We start from the raw sequence: 20653 nt of genomic DNA on the forward strand, positions 1-20653 counted from the left end.
GATAAAGATAGTGTAGCTTTCAAACTCACAGATACTGTGTATTTGGTACAGAATACCTCCATAAACTATACGGATAAAGAAACTGTAGCTTTCATACTCTTAGATACTATGTGTTAGTATTTGGTACAGAATACATCCTTAAAATACACGGATAAAGCTAGTGTAGCTATCACACTCACATATACTGTGTATTTGGTAAAGAATACCTCCGTAAACTACACAGATAAAAATACTGTAGCTTTAAAACTCTCAGATACTATGTACTAGTATTTGGTACAGAATACACCCGTAAAATACACGGATAAAGCTACTGTATATAGCTATCACACTCACAGATACAGACTCCGATGATGAAACCTCCGTAAACTGCACGGATAAAGATAGTGTAGCTTTCAAACTCACATATACTGTGTATTTGGTACAGAATATCTGCGAAAACTGTACGGATATAGATACTGTAGCTTTCACACTTACAGATAATGTGTATAAGGTACAGAATTTTGCCGTAAAGTACATGGATACTAGTATTTGGTACAGAATACCTCCGTATACTACACAGATAAAAAACTGTAGCTTTCACACTAACATATACTGTGTATTTGGTACAGATTACCTCTGTAAACTGCACGGATAAAGATACTGTAGCTTTCACACTCTCAGATACTGTGTATTTGGTACAGATTACCTCTGTAAACTACACGGATATAAAGATACTGTAGCTTACACACTCACATATGCTGAGCATGCGATACAGAATACCTCCGTCGTAAACTGCACGGATAGACATACGGCTGAAGCTTTTACACTCACATATACTGTGTATTTGGTACAGAATACCTCCGTAAACTACACGAATAAAGATAATGTAGCTTTCAAACGCTCAGATACTATATACTAGTATTTGATACAGAATATACCCGTAAAATACACGGATAAAGGTACTGAACGTAGCTATCACACTCACATAATGTGTGTATTTGTTACAGAATACCCCCGTAAGCTGCACGGATAAAGATACTGTAGCTTTCACACTAACAGATACTGTGTATTTGGTACAGATTACTTCCGGAAACTGCACGGATAAAGATACTGTAGCTTTCATACTCTTAGATATGTGCTAGTATTTGGTACAGAATACATCCGTAAACTACACGGATATAAAGATACTGTAGCTTACACACTCACATATGCTGAGCATTTGATACAGAATACCTCCGTCGTAAACTGCACGGATAGACATACTAAAGCTTTTACACTCACATATACTGTTTATTTGGTACATAGTTTCTCTGTTAATTGCACGGATAAAGATACAGTAGCTTTCACACTCATAGATAATATGCATTTGGTTAAGAATACCTCCGTTAACTGCACGTATATATAAAGATACTGTAGCTTTCACACTATCAGATACTGTGTACTAGTATTTTGGTACAGAATACCCCCGTAAACTGCACGCATAAAGATACTATAGCTTTCACACTCACAGACACTGGTGTATATTTGGTACAGATGATCTCCGTAAACTGCACGTATAAAGCTATTGTTGCTTTCACACTAACATATAGTGTGCATTTGGTACAGAATACCTCCGCAGTAAACTGTACTAACAAAGCTACTGTAGCTTTCACACTCACAGATACTCTGTATTTGGTACATAATTCCTACGTGAACAGCAGAGATAAAGATACTGAAGCTCTCGCACTCTCAGATACTGTGTACTAGAATTTGGTATAGAATACCTTCGTAAACGGCACGTATAAAGATACTGTAGCTATCACACCGACACTGATGGATATTTGATACGGAATACTTCCGTAAACGGCACGTATAAAGATACTGTAGCTATCACACCGACACTGTTGTATATTTGATACAGAATACTTCCGTAAACGGCACGTATAAAGATACTGTAGCTATCACACCGACACTGATGGATATTTGATACAGAATACTTCCGTAAACTGCACGTATAAAGAAACTGTAGCTATCACACCGACACTGATGGATATTTGATACAGAATACTTCCGTAAACTGCACGCATAAAGATACTGTAGCTATCACACCGAAACTGATGTATATTTGGTACAGAATACTTCCGTAAACTGCACGTATAACTGTAGCTATAACACCGACACTGATGTATATTTGATACAGAATACTTCCGTAAACTGCACGTATAAAGATACTATAGCTATCACACCGATACTGATGTATATTTGATACAGAATACTTCTGTAAACTGCACGTATAAAGATACTGTAGCTATCACACCGACACTGATGTATATTTGATACAGAATACTTCCGTAAACGACACGTATAAAGATAATGTAGCTATCACACCGACACTGATGGATATTTGATACAGAATACTTGCGTAAACTGCACAGATAAAGCCCCTGTAGCTTTCACAATCACAGAATCTGTGTATTTGCTACAGAATACCTCCGTAAACTACACGGATAAAACTACTGCTCATGTACAGATATTGTGTATTTGGTACAGAATACCTCCGTTAACTGCACGAATAAAGATACTGCAGCTATTACACTTACAGATACTGCGCATTGGTCACAGAATTCCCAATTAAATTGCGCTGATAAAAACTAACGTAGCTTTCACATTCACAAATGCTGTGCATTAAGTACAAAATATTTCCGTAAATTATGGAACGATAAAGCTACTCACATACTAGTATACTGCATGCACGTATGGTTCAGATCACTTCCATAAATTACACGGATAAAGCTATCGTAGCTTTCACACTCACATATACTGCATGAATGTTTGGAACAAAACGCCTGTCGCACTAACATATACTGCATGCACGTTTTGTGCAGAACACCCCCGTAAATTAAACGGATAAAGCTACCGGGGCTTTCACACTTACAGACACTGTGTATTTGCTTCAGGATATCTACGTAAACTGCACGAATAAAGCTGCTGTAGCTTTCACAATCCCAGATACTGTGTATTTTCTACAGAATACCTCCGTAAACTACACGGATAAAACTACTGCTTGCACGTATCGTACAGACAACTTCCGTCTATTACACGGATAAAGTTACCGTAGCTTTCACACTCACATGCATATACTGCATGCACGTTAGGAACAGAACACCTCCGTAAATTACACGGATAAAGCTACCGTAGCTTTCACACTAACATATACTGCATACAAGTTTGAAACAAAACATCTCAGTAAATAACACGGATAAAGCTATCGTAGCTTTCACACTCACACATACGCATGCACGTTTCGTACAGAACACTTCCGTAAATTACACGGATAAAGCAACCGTTGCTTTCAAACTCCCATCACATATATACTGCATGCACGTTGGGTACAGAACATCTCCGTATTTACACGGATAAAGCTACCGTAGCTTTTACCCTTACATATAATGCATGCATGTTTGAAACAAAATACCTCCGTAAATGCACGGATAAAGCTATTTTATCTTTCACACTCACAGATTCAGTGTATTTGGTACATAATATCCCCGTAAACTGCACGGATAAAGCTACTGTAGCTTTCACACTTACAGATACTGTGTATTTGGTACATAAGACATCCGTAAACTCCACGGATAAAGCTACTGTAGCTTTCACACACACATATACTGTGTATTTGGTACAGATTATCTGCGTAAACGGCACGTATAAAGCTACTGTAGCTTTCACAATCATATAGATACTGTGTATTTTCTTCAGAATACCTGCGTAAACTACACGGATAAAACTACTGCATGCACGTATGCTACAGACAACTTCCGTAAATTACACAGATAAAGCTACCGTTGCTTTCACACTCACATATACTGCATGCATGTTTGAAACAAAACACCTCAGTAAATAGCACGGATAAAGCTATCGTAGCTTTCACACTCACACATACGCATGCACGTTTCGTACAGAACACTTCCGTAAATTACACGGATAAAGCAACCGTAGCTTTCACCCTCACGCATACTGAATGCATTTTTGAAACAAAATTCCTCCGTAAATGCACGGATAAAGCTATTTCATCTTTCACATTCACAGATACTGTGTATTTAGTACATAGTACCTCCGTAAACTCCTCGGATAAAGCTACTGTAGCTTTCACACCCACATATACTGTGTATTTGGTACAGAATATCTGCGAAAACTGTACGGATATAGATACTGTAGCTTTCACACTCACAGATAATGTGTATAAGGTACAGAATTTTGCCGTAAAGTACATGGATAAAGTTATTATAGCTTTACACTTGCAGATACAGTGTATTTGATACAGAATACCTCCGTAAATTGCCGCGCGGATAAAGCCACCGTAGCTTTCGTGCTTATCGATACTTTGCATTTCCTATTGTCAAAATTACTTCATACTATGGCAAAGCTATAGTGAAAAACACTGAAATTAAACTCCTTTTATATTTTCCTTTAATTTTCAAGTCGAACTGATAGTTGAATAGACATTCTAATATACTTTAAATAGCCATTTTCATATGCAGATAATATATTTATATTGAGAGTTCCTGTGACAATGAGCAGACTGGTGAGCTCGAAAACTTATTGGAAATTTTTTCCGGGAAATTGTTTCACACTATGTTCCATATGGGACACATGGATGTATTGAAAGAACTCGGGATATTGAATAGACATAGTTTACCTTATTTTCTAAACAGAAATGCAGCTAAGATTTTTTTTTTGTTTTAAATATTATTTTTACAAGCTTCTATAATTCAACTTTTTCGATAAACAACGAAAAGAAGACAAATTGCAATTTCAAGTATATTTCAATTAAAGAGTTAAACAATTGTTTGTTTGTTTTTTTTAATATGAATGATAATGGTTTCAAAATTAAGATAGCTATAAATCAGTATGATTCCCGATGAAAGTAAACTATTGATTTTGTCACCTTTTTCGCTCGAAGAGTTCCTTTTCTCTTGATTTCGATTCACCATTTCCCCGCTTCATAGTCGGCATTTTAAATATGTTAACTTCTACATCATTTGAACTCTGGTGGAAAGCTGTCTCATTGTCAATCATATTTTTACATTCACTGTAGTTTCACACTGATAGCTGCTACGCCTTTGGAACTGTTTATATAACACTGACAAATATTGCGCATTTAATGCGTTTTGTATTACCAAAGTAACTGCGTAATTGACATAATATTGGACATTGCATTTGAAGCTACATATTTTGATCTTTTAGAATATAAATGCTCATTTCAGGGGAGGATCTAACAATTTTTAAAAGGAGGAAGGTTCTAACCATATGTCCCCATTCAAAAACAATGATCGTCAAAAGAAGTCCGATTTCTAACCATATGTCCCCATTCAAAAACAATGATCGTCAAAAAAGGGGGTTACAACCCCCCACCCCAACCCCCCCCCCCTGGATCCACTGTATTTAGAACTGATATGATAACCTTTTCTTTATCACTATCATTGTATACATATGAAGTTCCGATGTAATGGTAATTGCGAATCTGGCACCGAATTAGCTTTGTTTTTGGGATTTGTTTATTCAACTTTATTTGTCTTGTATTTATGCGGATATGAAATTGGTATGTTGTTTGTTTTTAAATGTGCACAATTGACCAATTCCGGAATGGTGTTGCATTTCAAAACGTCACTATTTTTAACATTATTAAGGACCAAAAATTATTACGATGATATTAGACCACACAACATAAAAAAATACGCATACCTTAGTTGCACGAGTACACCCCTTTTCATATGAGTAAACAAATATGCGGGCTAAACATCAAAGAGCCAGCAACCCAACGACACAAATTTGAACCATTTATTTTGTTTTGTTTACTACATCTGTACTTTTGGAACTGTCCAGAGGCGGATTTAGGGGGGGGGGCGTGGTGCTCGAGCCCCCATATAGAGTTTCATTTATGGTTAATCTAGACTTTTTACCGGTTCCACTACAAATTTTGTCTAGTTTTGGGGCCCCTCTAAATAATTTCCCCCCTCATTGTCAAAACATAAATTGTGCTGTCATCAGTAACTATGATAGTACCTCCCCTTTCATATCCATTTTTAAAAGTAAAATTCTGACTTTCTTTATTTGTTAATGATAGTTTGATCGACATGACATTCATTTTTTTCGTAAATGAAAACTCATGCCAGAAAATTATATTTCTATCTATACCAATCCTTTGAGATCCAAAATGGCCGCCATGATTATCAGTCCATCGAAGGACTTTAATATAAATGCTACGGCGGTGTAAGAAATTAAATTATAAAACAATCGATCTATAATAAACCCCTACACTCAAATATTTTTATCAGGAACACGGAGGAAATATTTGCTGCTTTCTCCTTTTTCAAACCGTTTTAACACTGTATTTAAACATTAATTTTAAATTGTACGAAGTTCACACCCATCACATAGCTGGCAAAAGTTTTTAACAAGAGAACTTCACAGAAAGAATAATGCAGTTTATATCGTTGTTGTGAATTTATATACATTAAATTAACCAGGTATGCGCAGCTGTCAACGACTATTTCTTTAAACTGGATCTATACATCAAGTCTAGAAAACTACCATATGTCACACCGCTGTTCATCGATTTTGCTGGTAAACGACATTTTTGCTGGAAAACATCATCGGCTATGTTGCTGTGGATTTCCGCAAAACTTGGATTAACTATTCGGTTAAATCTAGAAGAATGTCAAAAGCGATAATCACTAAGATAGGTCTTGGTGTAGGGTAAGATAGTTTGTCGCATAGAAAGTGCGCGTTCTTGTGTCAAACTTTTTTGAAAATATTATCTTTAAATTAGTCTTGTAAGTAAAGGATAAAACTAAAATAATTTTGAATTTTAGGAATACAGGCAAATCGTTTTGATTTTATTTCTCGCTTTTTCTTTATGATTCATTAATTGATGTGCCATACTTTAACGACTGTGCCCTTCGTGAATCACGCGTCCATGAGACATTTTCTTAAATCTTTTAAGTTTTTCATTTTAAACATACGTGTCTTTTGCAGGTTCTTGTTCGCAACTATTGGCCTTATAGCAACTGTTCATTTAATTGTGACGCTTCTCATCAACGCTTCTGGTTATCGGACGTCGTCGTTGATGAACCACGCCCATTTTGACAGGTCAACAAAAGAGTGCCTTGATAACGAAGACTGTCCTTGGAATCTTGTGTTTTCAGAACTCGGTGATAAACTGTTATTATTAGAAATGGCATTCAAAGAGCAAGCTTCTGCACGAGAGGGAATCGAGAACGCCGTGAACAATCATACGACAGCGCATATGTTCACAACAGGTCGTCTGTCTGAACTCATATCCAGAATTGAGAACTTGACAGTAAATTACGAACAAATGGACAAAAGAGTGTCATCGTTGTCAAGAAGATTGTTTTCAGATGGTATGTAACTGTAGTGATATTGATTCGTATATATATATATATATATATATTTATATATCAAACTTTCTGTATACGAAAAATAGTTGTTGGATTTTCGTCGATTAGAAATCAACCCAACGACACATTTAAACTCCAAAATATATTTATCCACCTATTGTAAAATTGTACTGCAAATGAATAGATTGTATGCAAATATATTCATGATATGATTATGTACTGTTAAATTACATGTATTAACAACATCATGATAGAAAAAATATTTCGATCTTGAAAATTATACAAATGAATTGCTTTTCGGATTTTTAAGAGTATTATTAGATAGTAATTATACTATATATATAGTCGCCATTTTAGAATTTGTGGTATGTTTTAATAACACCAAGGATAAGATATCAAGATGGCAGTAGAAAACCATAATTCGAAGAAAAACACCATGGGCTTGAAGAGAAACAACCAGTTCACAAAACCATACACACAAAGCTTACGAATAGAGAATGGAAACTGGTAATGTGTTAAAAAGACAACAACCCGACCAAACAGTAGAAAATAGCCTACGGCCACCAATGGGTCTTCAACGCAGCAAAAATCCCGTACTCCCCGGGGGCGGCTTTCCTATGGCCCCTAAACAATAATATATACTAGTTCAGCGAAATGGACGCACCACTATACTCCGAAAAATACAGAGGAACCAAAATGAAAAACACACATGACTAACAAAGTCTAGATAATCCTGACTAGGACAGGCGCAAAAATGCGGCGGGGTTAAGTATGTTTTGTTAGATCTCAACATTCGTAAGAATGCCACCAAGCGTGGGTGAAAATATACCATACATACTGTCAAGTTCAGGGCATTCCAATCCAATCTTGAAAGAACGTGCGCTCTGTCCTGGAATTAATCCAACGTTATCACGAGGATGAATTTTGTTTAAATCTTAAGGAGAATATGCTTATCATTTATATGCAAATTTATTTAATTGGATACTGATTTTCTAAAGAGAATTTTGAATGTTTTTCAATTCCGTGCATGTGGAGGATTTTTTTTCGACTATCCTAAATACTAGGAATCTGTATGTTCCAAATCTGATTTTTCTTATTCAAAATGCATAATTTTCAAAACATTATATTAAAATTGATAATCATGAAAAATTGTAAAGAAAAACATGGTATATTTGTCGGATTGAATTTAAACAATGTTTCTTTGAAGCGTCACATTAGTGAAATTTATCAAATGTTAGTGTAACCCAAAGAAGGAACTAGGCGACATGTTCTATTTTAACATATTCTGCATTAAATGCAAGTTGAGAGCTCTAACGGAACTCAACAATTCCGATTCAAAGACGTACATAGTACATTACTTGGGTCCTTCAGTTAATTTATAAGTAAATTGTATAAATATAAATCATATACTTATAGCATTAGTCATACGTACAACCTGTTACAGCCTTTCAATATATTTACATTGAACATGCAGTATGTACGGGATATTACAGATATTCATGTGTATAATATTTGATCGATTTTGGATGGCAACGGGTTTTAATTCAAAGAAAATTTAACTATACTCATTCTTTCAATGATATTTTCTTAACTAATGAAAATGAATCAGATCTAGATTTAATGCATGGTTATAGCATCAAAACTACAACAACAAAAAAAAGAATTAAACCAGACTTTATTGCGAATCTACTTCAAACACACTTCGAATTTAAAATATGTGTTGTGTGCAATATTGCAATACTAGTGCAATAATGTATTTTTGTTGGAGTAAATGCTAGATAGAATCATTATGATTCAATATTCTTTTAACAGTCGTTTGCAGAAACTGATTTAATAGAAATATTTTTTTATTTTGCTATAAGTAATAAATAACTAGACCGAGTACTGCGACTGAACTCCCAAGATGATATGAAGTGTCCATATAAGCCAGTTCTACTTCGAACTAATCGAGTGTTCCTATAGGCAAATTCCACTTCGAACTAATCAAGTGTTCCTATAGGCAAATTCCACTTCGAACTAATCAAGTGTTCCTATAACCCGAATAATTCAGTCCCACCCCGTGATCGACTCTCCCACTCGCCTGAATTCTTTATACAATAAAAACGCGTCATGAATCGAGGATTTTGATTGGTGCCCTCTGGGTGAGAGAGCCAATCAGCTATTAACTCAATGTTATTGAGATAGGTAAATCCAGAGCTAATTCCGAATGATTATTTGACGATTTTTGATTGACAAGGCCTTCAGGCGTTAATGTAGCCATCGTAGAGAAGTGGAATATAACGACTGAATTATTCGGGTTAGTGTTCCTATAGGCAAATTCCACTTCGAACTAATCAAGTGTTCCTATAGGCAAATTCCACTTCGAACTAATCAAGTGTTCCTATAGGCAAATTCCACTTCGAACTGATCAATTATTTTAATAGTTTGGCAGCAAACAACACAGACAGAGGCGGATCCAGGATTTTTGAAAAAAGGAGGGGGGAGGGGGTAATTCCATAAAGCGGAAAAGTTGGGTTTTTTTATCAAATAGGGGAGGCGTTCATCCAGTACACCCCTTTATCTGACTGTCAGATGTATTCCGGTAGCGAGATTGGCTTGAGGACAAGAGACTGTGACTTCCATCCCGGCCGGACCAAGCCATATACTTTCATCCCGGCCGGACCAATCAATAGACTTCCATCCCGACCGGACCAATTCATAGACATCCATCCCGGCCGGACCAATTCATAGACGTTCATCTCGACTGGACCAATCCATAGACTTCCATCCCGGCCGGACCAAATTCATAAACGTTCATCCCGACTGGACCAATCCATAGACTTCCATCCCGGCCGGACCAATTCATAAACGTTCATCCCGACTGGACCAATCCATAGACTTCCATCCCGGTCGGACCAATTCATAAACGTTCATCCCGACTAGACCAATCCATAGACTTCCATCCCGGCCGGACCAATTCATAAACGTTCATCCCGACTGGACCAATCCATAGACTTCCATCCCGGTCGGACCAAGCCATATACAAGTATGAAGAGCTTTAATTAAACAAAGAATTAGCTGTTTTTCGCAAGAACAAAAAGGGTAATGTGTCTTCCTGCAGGCTTACTATGTCCGTTAATGGTTGTCAAAATTGGCGCTTTTAGATAACAAACTTACAAATATTTATCTTATTTCTCTTGGGGGAGGGGGTCTAGTATGCGCACCAAATCCATGGCAGTATAATCAGTTTGTTAATTGTGACCATTATCTGGCAGAAGAAGCAGAAGAAACATTTATATTTATGTTGGTTTTATTAATGAATAATATTACGACTATACCAAGTTTTGATCTTATAGTTCACACAGAAAAGAGATTTTTATTTCAAACTTCTGCCTTTCTTGTCCCTTTGTTACTGTTATTGTTCAGTACAAGATGTAATTTGTCTTTGACGTATGAGGTTACTGTAGTATTTGATAAATTGTGTTGAGGTTATGAAGTTCATTCTTTCTTTTTTTAGATCATCTTTGTACAGATTATGATTCGACAAAATTTTAAATGAAATTTACCAATCTTTTAATTGATCCTTTAATAAAGAGAAAAACTGCATTTTATTGATCTTAGAGTCAAAATTGCTGTTACTTAAAGGATACCACAAAAATAATCGAGCCATTTTCATGTGTCCACATTTTATTATTGTATCTCATATATATATATATATTGACACAAAAACACATATAAAAGTATAGCCCTCATCAATGAATTTCCTTCCTGCGAAGTCGCAGTTTAAGGCTCTTTAAATGGCAACCTTTAGTACTGCCAGCGTTCTCGATAATTCATGTGATGACACAATCCAAATAAACCTTTCGAGCTTACTCAATCGAATGCCCGAGGTCAATGCAACATTTTCCAGATAAATTTCACTGGTAAATATAGAATTACTTATCAGCAATACTAACAAGCCATGCTAGAAAATTCATTGCCAAAAGTTTAATAAATTGTCCAATATTTCCCTTTTCAGAAATAATCGGTTTCATCTTATTCGTCATTGTGATGGTTGAGGTGGTTCGACAAATTAGACCTCACGTGAGACCGTTGGTTGATCTGATAAAGAGTAAGATAGCCACCATGAGAGCAAAGAAGGCTCACATGAATGGTGCAGTCATGAATGGTATGACAGAGAATGAAATAGACAGACCGAAGGATGAAACAGACATCATGATAAGAAAGGAGGAGAAAAAGGTTATGTTTCAGGTATTTAACATTGCTGACGCTATAGCGGTAAACATTTGTATTAAAAAAAACTACACCTCACCAGACAGAAGCGGATTTTCAAGTATTTGTCCTGTGAAATTGGTCTCTTGTGGAGAGTTGTCTCATTGGCAATCAAACCACATATTCTTTTGATATGAACATGTGTTCCAATGTTTCAATTCATATTAACTGTGGATGTTAAAATTCTACTGTAGAAATTGAAGATTTACACTTTCACCGCAAGAATGAATTTGTTAAATATTCACAAGATATTCTGACCCATTGCTTACGACGTCCTACAAGTCAAGTAACACATACCAAGGGTGCACGGAGGAGAATGGATGTGAGCACCAAATCATACTATGCTTCATACAAAAATAAATCATCTGATAGTAAATGTATAATGATACGATGATGGTGTGGTAAAGCTAAAATTATTAAAAGAAGTTTTATATCCTTTAATTGATAATTGATTTTCAACATATGTTCAACTCTCCACAAGAGACCAAATGACACAGAAATTAACAACTATAGGTCACCAATGCCCATACCGCACAGTCATTTATAAATATAAGGCCCCGAAATGACAAATGTAAAACAATTCAAACGAGAAAACCAACGGCTTAATTTATGTACAAAATAATGAAAGAAAAACAAATAAGTTACACAGCAACAAACGGCAACCACTTAACTAAAGGGACAGGCACATACAGAAGTCGCCAACCCTCTCCTAACCAGAGATCAATTATTTCTTCAAAAATACGGAAAATATCTACAATAAATAGCCGTGCAATTTTGACGATATAAATAGTGAAATCCATATTGTTTGGGGAGGGGTATTGGGGAAAAATGCCATCTGTATACGTATTATCAACTTTCCGCGGGGAAAGAATGACAATGATCTAAAACTTATAAGTTTATGCCATTTTTCCCCTCAGCGGAAAAACTGGCATGAGGGGGGATGACTCTATAACACCGGCGGTTCAGTACTAACATTGAAATTCCAACGTCAAATACAGCGGAGAAAAGAAAAAAAATATGATAGAATCAATGGCGAACAGAACAGATATGTGACGATCTGTGATATTCACATATAATACTAGTTTATCAAATAGAGCAGGCAACCACAAAACCTTCAAATAGAGGGCTTATATGAAATCCGCACTAACAATAGGTAAGGTGAGATTCTTGTTCCTTATTCGTTATACGTATTCCCTATTCCTTTACAATTCGTTACTTATGTCTTATTCGTTACTTATTCCTTATTCCTTTTTCATTTTCTTGTCTCTGGTGTACGTCAGAAATCATCAAAAAGGGGCAACGTATAAAGAACGAATAAGGAACGAATTAATGGCGAGTAAGTAACAGAGTATCAGTCGAGATCGGAAACGGGTACATACGCGCTACCAGGGTAATTTTACCTCCTCGAACCCGTAACTAACACCAGGGCCAAGAAAAGAAAAGAAAGCATTAAAAAGGGTCAACATATTTAAAGCCAATAAGTAACGAATAAGGAATAAGTAATGAATAAGGCATAAGCAAGGAATAAGGAATAATGAACGAATACGTAACAAGGAATAAGTATAGAATAAATAGTAAGGAATAAGTAACGAATAAGGAATAGAAAATAAATAACCAACTTGACGAAATAATGGTAAACATATTTTATTTGCCGCGAAATCTAAGCAAAATGATGAGACACAAGTAAATCAAACTTATGAAGTCTCCTCCACTGACAATACACTGCGACCAATGAAAGCACTGTCTGCTCCACTGACAATATATTTCGACCAATAAGCACCGTTTGCTCTACTAACAATATATTTCGAACAATGAAACCATGTGCCGTCGAACTAAAATATTTCATAAAGTAAAAAACATTCAATTTCTTTATAAGATTCACTATACACAAACATCTGTTTGCATTTTTCTTCAGGTATTAACGATTAGATAGCTCCGCCTTTCTTTGAAACTGTCCAAACACCGAATTGAAAATATCGCTGTGCGGTTGGCGAAATCTAATCAAGGATGTTCGCTCCTTTTTGATTTTTTGCCAGATATTCGGAATCCTCTGGTTTTATCCATGTAATACCTTTAAAATTTTTGCCCATTATCCCCTACTTTTCGTTCCATAATTTAATTACATATAGTTTAAAATGTCATCTTTAAAAATCTTATAAAATCCTTGTTATTTTTTCATCGTTTTTTAAACAGAAAAGGTGCAAATGTTAAGTGTAAGAAAAATCTACAGAGAATTATTTCCCGCCAAATTTTCAATGGCTTATATCTCGAAAACAAGCACACGGACCCTTCATTTTTTCTGCTTTTTTAGCTTCTTTATTTATATCCTATCAATTTATAACAGTCTTATAAAAAGCTTGTTATTTTGAATCAAAGTAGCGAACATTCTTAAGGTCATATAGTTTTGGAGTACTCTTTTGAAATCTTACGAGGAAAGATTTAAGTTCTGACACTTTGATAAATTTAATTCTTTACAATTTTTGAAGTAAAACCTTTTTTTACATCTGCATCTTATATCTTTTACAGCAGACTAACTCTCCTAACATATCGATGATACCAAAATTAGGAATTTTGAAGAACGAAGTCTGTATCGTGCTCTTCAAGTACGAAAACATCCCTGTCTACACAAACGTGGTGGAGGCCATGTTGAACCAGTTCTACGACGTCAAAGTCGCCGCTGTTTCGCATCCGTACTTCATGATAGAATCACAGAAAGACATAAACAGCATTCCACATGTTAAACTTTTCATCGTAATTTGTAATAGTCATGGTAACCATACCAACGGAGGTCGTGACCTTTTGGCTGTTTCGTTAAAGATAATGAAACGACTTGGAGGTATGTAATTGAAAAATAATTTATCATGGCGACGTTGACAATGAATTCTAACCTTCAAATACATAGTATGGTCTACTTAACGAAGTGTATGTGTTGTGTTTAAAAGCAGAGCGTATAAACAAAAATACAAGTTGCTCCCGATTTGAGTAGGAGTTGTCTTTCATTTCACAAAAAAGCTACACAAACGATTGTTTTAAGGCATACAAAGCCACTTTCCATTCAGAGTTTTTAACAGAGGCGGATTTAGAGGGGGCCGAGGGGGCCGGCCCCCTCTTTTCTGGGAAAAATTAGGTTGATTATATAGGGAATCACTGAAGCATGACCGGAGCGGGGCCCCTCTTAGGCAGTCAGTGGGCCCAAACTTTTCTGGATCCGCCACTGACTTTACATTAAAGAAGCATACCGTATGTCGTATATATAAAAAAGAAGATGTGGTATGATTGCCAATGAGACAACTCTCCACAAGAGACCAAATAACACAGAAATTAAGATCTATAGGTCACCGTACGGCCTTCAACAATGAGCAAAGCCCATACCGCACAGTCAGCTATAAAAGGCCCCGAAATGACAATGTAAAACAATTTAAACGAGAAAACTAACGGCCTAATTTATGTACAAAAAATGAACGAAAAACAAATATGTAACACATAAACAAACGACAACCACTGAATTACAGGCTCCTGACTTGGGACAGGCACATACATACAGAATGTGGCGGGGTTAAACATGTTAGCGGGACCCCCCTAAACCTGGGACAGTGGTGTAACAGTACAACATCAGAACGAACTATACAAATCAGTTGAAAGAGGCTCAACTCATCAGATGGATAAAAATACAAATACTACAAATACAAGTGGACGTGGCCGGGTACTTGTACATCCAAACAGCAAAAAGACACTAAGTACAGATCTGAGAGTACTCGCAGTTACTGACAGCTAGTTCAAAGCCACTAACAACTAATAAAAAAAAATCATGCATGTAAGACATCGTGTTCTTTCTTTTAGACACAGTATGGTAAATATAACATGAACGGTACTAATTTTCTTCACCAGATTCGCATTTCGACAATAAATGTCTCTTCAGTGATGCTCATGGCCAAACTATATGAAAATCCAAATTTTATCAAAAAGTAAATCTATTGTGTCTTACAAACTATTTGGTGTTTTGTAGACATATTGAGTTAAAGAAATATCGTACAGAATTGAATATGAAAAGCTTAAAAAAATACTTAAAAAAACACAGTTATTGAATAATTTAGATTAATAAGGAGATATGATATAGGATTTTCATTGAGACATTAAGTAATTATATGTCACCTTACGGCGAGCAAAATCCATACCGAATAATTGGCTATAAAAGGCCTCGACGTAACACATGTTAACAATTCAAACGAAAAAACTTACGGCCATAATTATGTAAAAAAACATTAATTGAAAAACATAGTTAACAGATAGCAACCAATGACAACCACTGAGTACATGCTCCTGTCTTGGAACAAGCACATGCTGAAAGGGGCGGGGTTAAACATGTAAATGAGCGCAACTAAAGATGAAGAAATAGATCTTTCTTTACTGTATTGCTTGGATACCGAAGTTACATAAGTGTCCTTACAGGCAACGCTTTATTGTGTATTATTCTGTCTTCCAAACGCTCCGCGAACTCTCTATCTAAATCAATAACATCAATTGTATTAGCAATCAAAGTATGGTTTTAGAATAATTGCATGTGAAGCTAGTACCTTCTCTCGGTTTGGATACTAAAAAATTCCCAAAGATCTGTTAAAGTACATACAATCTTAGTCTCTTCCCCTTGCAAAAGTATTACAACATTAGAGTTTTCTCCCCTTTACACATTAATTTCTCATTCCAAAATAAAGATAACTTGAAACACTATTTAGTATACACCCGAATCTACTCACGATATCGTGCATAAGTATTTCAACAACATTTGTAGGGATCCTTTACTGCAGAATACTGATACAATATTTAGATTTTATTTTCTACTTAAATGACACTGGGGTGTTATTATACTAGTGTTGTCAAATCGAACATTTTTAACTAACTGGTTATTCGGATTAACCGGTATTGAAGTTTCAATGATTTCACAGACAATGTCTGCAGGACGTAGTACTTTACGAATACATGTTTATATGGCAAGATGTATTGAGGTGATCGTGACATCCTTTCCTAGATCTTTCTGCAATGTTCATGTCTGGAGGTTCGAGTAGTATACACTAAATTTGGCTCTAAAATATTTTCATTGGTACTTTGTTTGAAATATGACTAAACCTGTGATGTGGATGGTTGACATTTCTACATTTACGCCAACACAATATTAAACTTTAGTGAAATAATGCCCTAAATCTTAATTTGACTAAAAGACTTTGTTAACACATGAAATCCCCTGATTTTGTTAGTAACTAACAACAAAAGGAGGAACCTTGGTGTCATTGTTGTAGCACTAAGGGGCATTGTTAACAACTATATTAGTGCAAGACAATATCTGAAGTTGAAAAAAGGCATTGTTCAAAACAATCTTCGTTAGGGAGTAACCATTTAATTTCAAAAAGGGGGGGGGGGGGGTATGGTTTTTTTTCTGAGTCAGAAATTTTTATTTACTATTTCGACGCTATCAATCAAATTATTTTTTTTCAAAATTCAACACTATAAGGTATGGGGGAAATCTGGATTCAGAATATTTTTTTTTTGTCATCTGCTTGACCAGAATATTTTTTTTATCAAATTGGGGATCAAATATTTTTTTAGGAAAAAAACTCATAAACCCCCTTGAAGTTAAATGGTCGTTCCCTTAGTGTTCCCTTACATTAAAATTAAAATTTGACTAATTCTCTTTTTTCAGCGACAATCATCGTGATAATTGGTAATGACGAAGGTTCCGTGAAGCTGCCTTCTCACAATCTCTACAATACCAATTTACATCTAATAAATTCAATTGACATGATGCAAGAACTTGCCTATAACAACTTAGTGTTCAGCGTTCAACATGAGATGACGTCATTCCATCAAACTAGTCACTTTCGGAAGACTATTAAGACAGTTTTGAATGCCAGACTAAATGCTCAGTGTAGACATTTGCTTAAAGCTGAATGATTACGTTATGACAATTCGCATTTAAAATCGTGAGCTTGCATCTTGCTGAAGATTTGGAAGTTCTTGTTTAGAAGACACAATCTATCCGCATTCTGACCCCTCCCTCATTCCAAACAAGTCCTTTCGTAATATAGCTGTTTCATATTGAAAGACAGCGCCGCAATTTTAGAGATATTTTCGTAAAACAAAAGTGATTATGATAAGATCTTGCTCCTGTGTACTTCTAAACGAAAACGTTTGTATGACGATGCATAGAGGTGTGAAACCCTTTTGGAAAGAACGGACCATAGAAAAATAGGAAACAAATCTTAGATTAGAAAAGGATACATCCCTATGCATATCACCGTCAACATGTATTAAAACAATGCGCAAGATGATTCTAATGACTAGTTTGGAAAACGGGGCGAAAATGCACGGCATGATTGTGCCAAGTAAAAAATAACAATATTCAAAAAAGATTTAAGTGGGATAACTTTGACTTCTTTACTAGTCTTATTAATTCATTTATTTGTATTTATCTATTTATTAATGAGGCTCCTCATGGGGGTTGGATATGGAATTATCAATTCTTTTGTTTTAAATGTATCCAATTTCATTTTTTAATTTTCAAAGATTAATTGTTTAGATTATTCGATTACCAGGTAGCCCTATGAGGAACCTCATTTTTTATTCAACAAAAGAGACGAAAATTGTCTGATATATGTCAAAATTCGCCCTGTACAATTTCATTAAGAGCAAACAGTTTCGTCTTTTAGGGTTTTTTTTAAGTGTAATTAGTGTTTTTTACCAGTATTTGTACGAAAAATAACAATTCATTTTTTTCTTCCTCATCATTTTGCCTATTTCTAAATCGTATTCATTAAAACTTAAAATCACCATGCATTCATAAGTTATTTATATATATATATATATATCATGCTTATTTTTACTGGGGAAGCTTGGTTTTAAAAGTAAATGTGTGTTTGTGTTTGTTTGTATGAACATTGTATTATGAATATCCTGTATAAGAATAATTAAAATATATGACATGGTAACGAGAAATGGCGAAATGTTAACACTAAAATTTTCAAATAATATTAAAATCACGCTCAAGTTTTACACATTGTAGTCAATATATCTTTATTACCATTCGTGTGTATGTAATGATTGTTTTCAAATGGATGCAAATTATTATATATTGTTGATTACTTTGCCAAAGAAATAAATATTTTTTAATAATCTTTTTAAGTGATTTTAACCAGATGACCATATAGATTACGATGCCATCATGGCGTATGTCTAGTTGTTATACCATTGTGTTTTTTGTTTTGCCGTTTGGGTCTTATATTGGACAGTTAACTTGATTTTTTGGGAAGTTCATCATTCGTGTTTGAAATAAACAAAGAACTGTATGAGTAGTGTACATTTCGCGGTTAAATGTCAACAGCGAAAATAGTGAACATTTTTCGATATGCAGTATGCTCCCTACATACTTCTGTATAGTTTCTAATGTTCTTAATCTATGATATTCAGTTCACATTTTGGGCGGCTTGAGCTGTCTTGTATATATAAAAAAGAAGATGTGGTATGATTGCCAATGGGACAACTCTTCACGAGAGACCAAATGACACAGAAATTAACAACTATAGGTCACCGTACGGCCTTCAACAATGAGCAAAGCCCATACCGCATAGTCAGCTATAAAATACCCCCAAATGACAAATGTAAAACAATTCAAAAGAGAAAACTAAGGCCTAATCTATGTACAAAATAATGAACGAAAAACAAATATGTAGCACAGCAACAAACGACAACCACTGAATTACATGCTCCTTACTTGGGACAGGCACATACAGAATGTGTCGAGGTTAAACATGTTAGTGGGCGTCCAACCTCCCCCTAACCAGGGACAGTGGTGTAAAAGTACAACATAAGAACAAACTATAAAAATCAGTTGAAAAACGCTTAACTCATCAGATGGATACAAATAGAAATACATATAAAAAAATCACAGAGTGAACGTGGCCGGGTACTTGTACATCCCAACAACAACAAAAAAGACACTAAGTGCAGATTTGATAGTACTCGCAGTTACTGACAGCTAGTTCGAAGCCAATAACAACTAATAAAAAAAAATCATGCATCCAAGACTAAATTATCAATCAGTACACATCCAACATCCAATGGATTTAGTATAAAGACGCCATAAACAGTCAGAGAAAAACAGGATTTTGTGCAATGCCAAGATACATGTATCGACAGATTGTAGAGCCATGAATATGCATATAATATTTAGTTTGCTTTTAATTTACTGATTAAAAAAATTAATATTAATACCAATAAAAACAATATTCAAAGATCTAATTACAGTGTTGAAATGGTAATCTTTTAGAATAAGTGTATTCAAAGGATCGAGAAGTTTACCAGGGTCGTTTATAAATTTCCGAGCGGTAAACAACATCTGCGTAAAAATGAAGATGTGCTATCCCTTTCTACAGGAACAACCAAACTTCAAAACCAAATATTTATATCTATGAAAGAATTTAGTAAAGGTTTTAAGTAATTTGGGGTAACAAAATCCCTGACTTAATCATTTACCAGTAATACATAGATTACGCTAGATGGTGCTAAAGGAACATCACCATCCAAAAAAGAATATATATGGAACGAAAAATCGTCCTTTTGTCGTAAATTCTAGTGTGGAGTTTCCAATGTAAAACTGAAATACCTTAATCTTGGAAAGGACAGTTATTGCCTTTTATATTTGATTTATTTAAAGTAAGTTCCTTTGGGTAAATTTCGGGAGTATATTTAGAAAATTCTTGATTATTTAATGAAAAAATATCATCAAGATAACGGTAAGTATTATTGAATTTATCAATTAAATGGAATTTAGTAGGTTCTTTACTGAGTTTGGTCATAAACTGTGATTCATAACAGTACAAGAACAAGTTAGTCTGTTATTAAAGGGGCGCAATTAGTGCCCATAGGAATAAATGCAACCCGTCGATAAACTTTATTGACAAAACGTATACGTACACAAATATTATCAAGGAGAAAATTAACAGCTTCAATCATTTCATCACACCTCCAGTACG

At 35.1% G+C, this 20653-nt stretch overlaps 1 protein-coding gene across 3 annotated transcripts; it reads left to right on the forward strand.

Moving 5' to 3' along the window:
* The first annotated feature begins 6545 nt into the window (after nt 1–6545).
* LOC127724569 (uncharacterized) lies at nt 6546–18798 on the forward strand. Of its 3 annotated transcripts, none has more exons than XM_052231556.1 (5): nt 6546–6717; nt 6997–7382; nt 11377–11597; nt 14157–14466; nt 17326–18798. In XM_052231556.1, the coding sequence occupies exons 1-5, from the start codon at nt 6677–6679 to the stop codon at nt 17574–17576; spliced, it is 1209 nt and encodes a 402-aa protein (XP_052087516.1). In that variant the 5' UTR covers nt 6546–6676; the 3' UTR covers nt 17577–18798. The 3 variants fall into 3 exon arrangements, with proteins under 3 accessions (XP_052087516.1, XP_052087517.1, XP_052087515.1); XM_052231557.1 differs by having other exon boundaries at nt 14160–14466; XM_052231555.1 differs by having other exon boundaries at nt 6547–6717; nt 11377–11609.
* Nucleotides 18799–20653: the final 1855 nt, after the last annotated feature.

The sequence above is a fragment of the Mytilus californianus genome, unplaced genomic scaffold, assembly GCF_021869535.1.
Source record: "Mytilus californianus isolate M0D057914Y unplaced genomic scaffold, xbMytCali1.0.p SCAF_14, whole genome shotgun sequence".
Lineage (NCBI taxonomy): Eukaryota > Metazoa > Mollusca > Bivalvia > Mytilida > Mytilidae > Mytilus > Mytilus californianus.

What these genes read in the sequence shown, in the direction of transcription:
- LOC127724569 (XM_052231555.1), top strand. Translation starts at nt 6,677, where the DNA reads ATGTCAAAAGCGATAATCACTAAGATAGGTCTTGGTGTAGG. An exon ending in AAGATAGGTCTTGGTGTAGG is followed by an intron (nt 6,718 to 6,996) that starts GTAAGATAGTTT and finishes TGTCTTTTGCAG; the next exon opens with GTTCTTGTTCGCAACTATTG. An exon ending in AGAAAAAGGTTATGTTTCAG is followed by an intron (nt 11,610 to 14,156) that starts GTATTTAACATT and finishes TATCTTTTACAG; the next exon opens with CAGACTAACTCTCCTAACAT.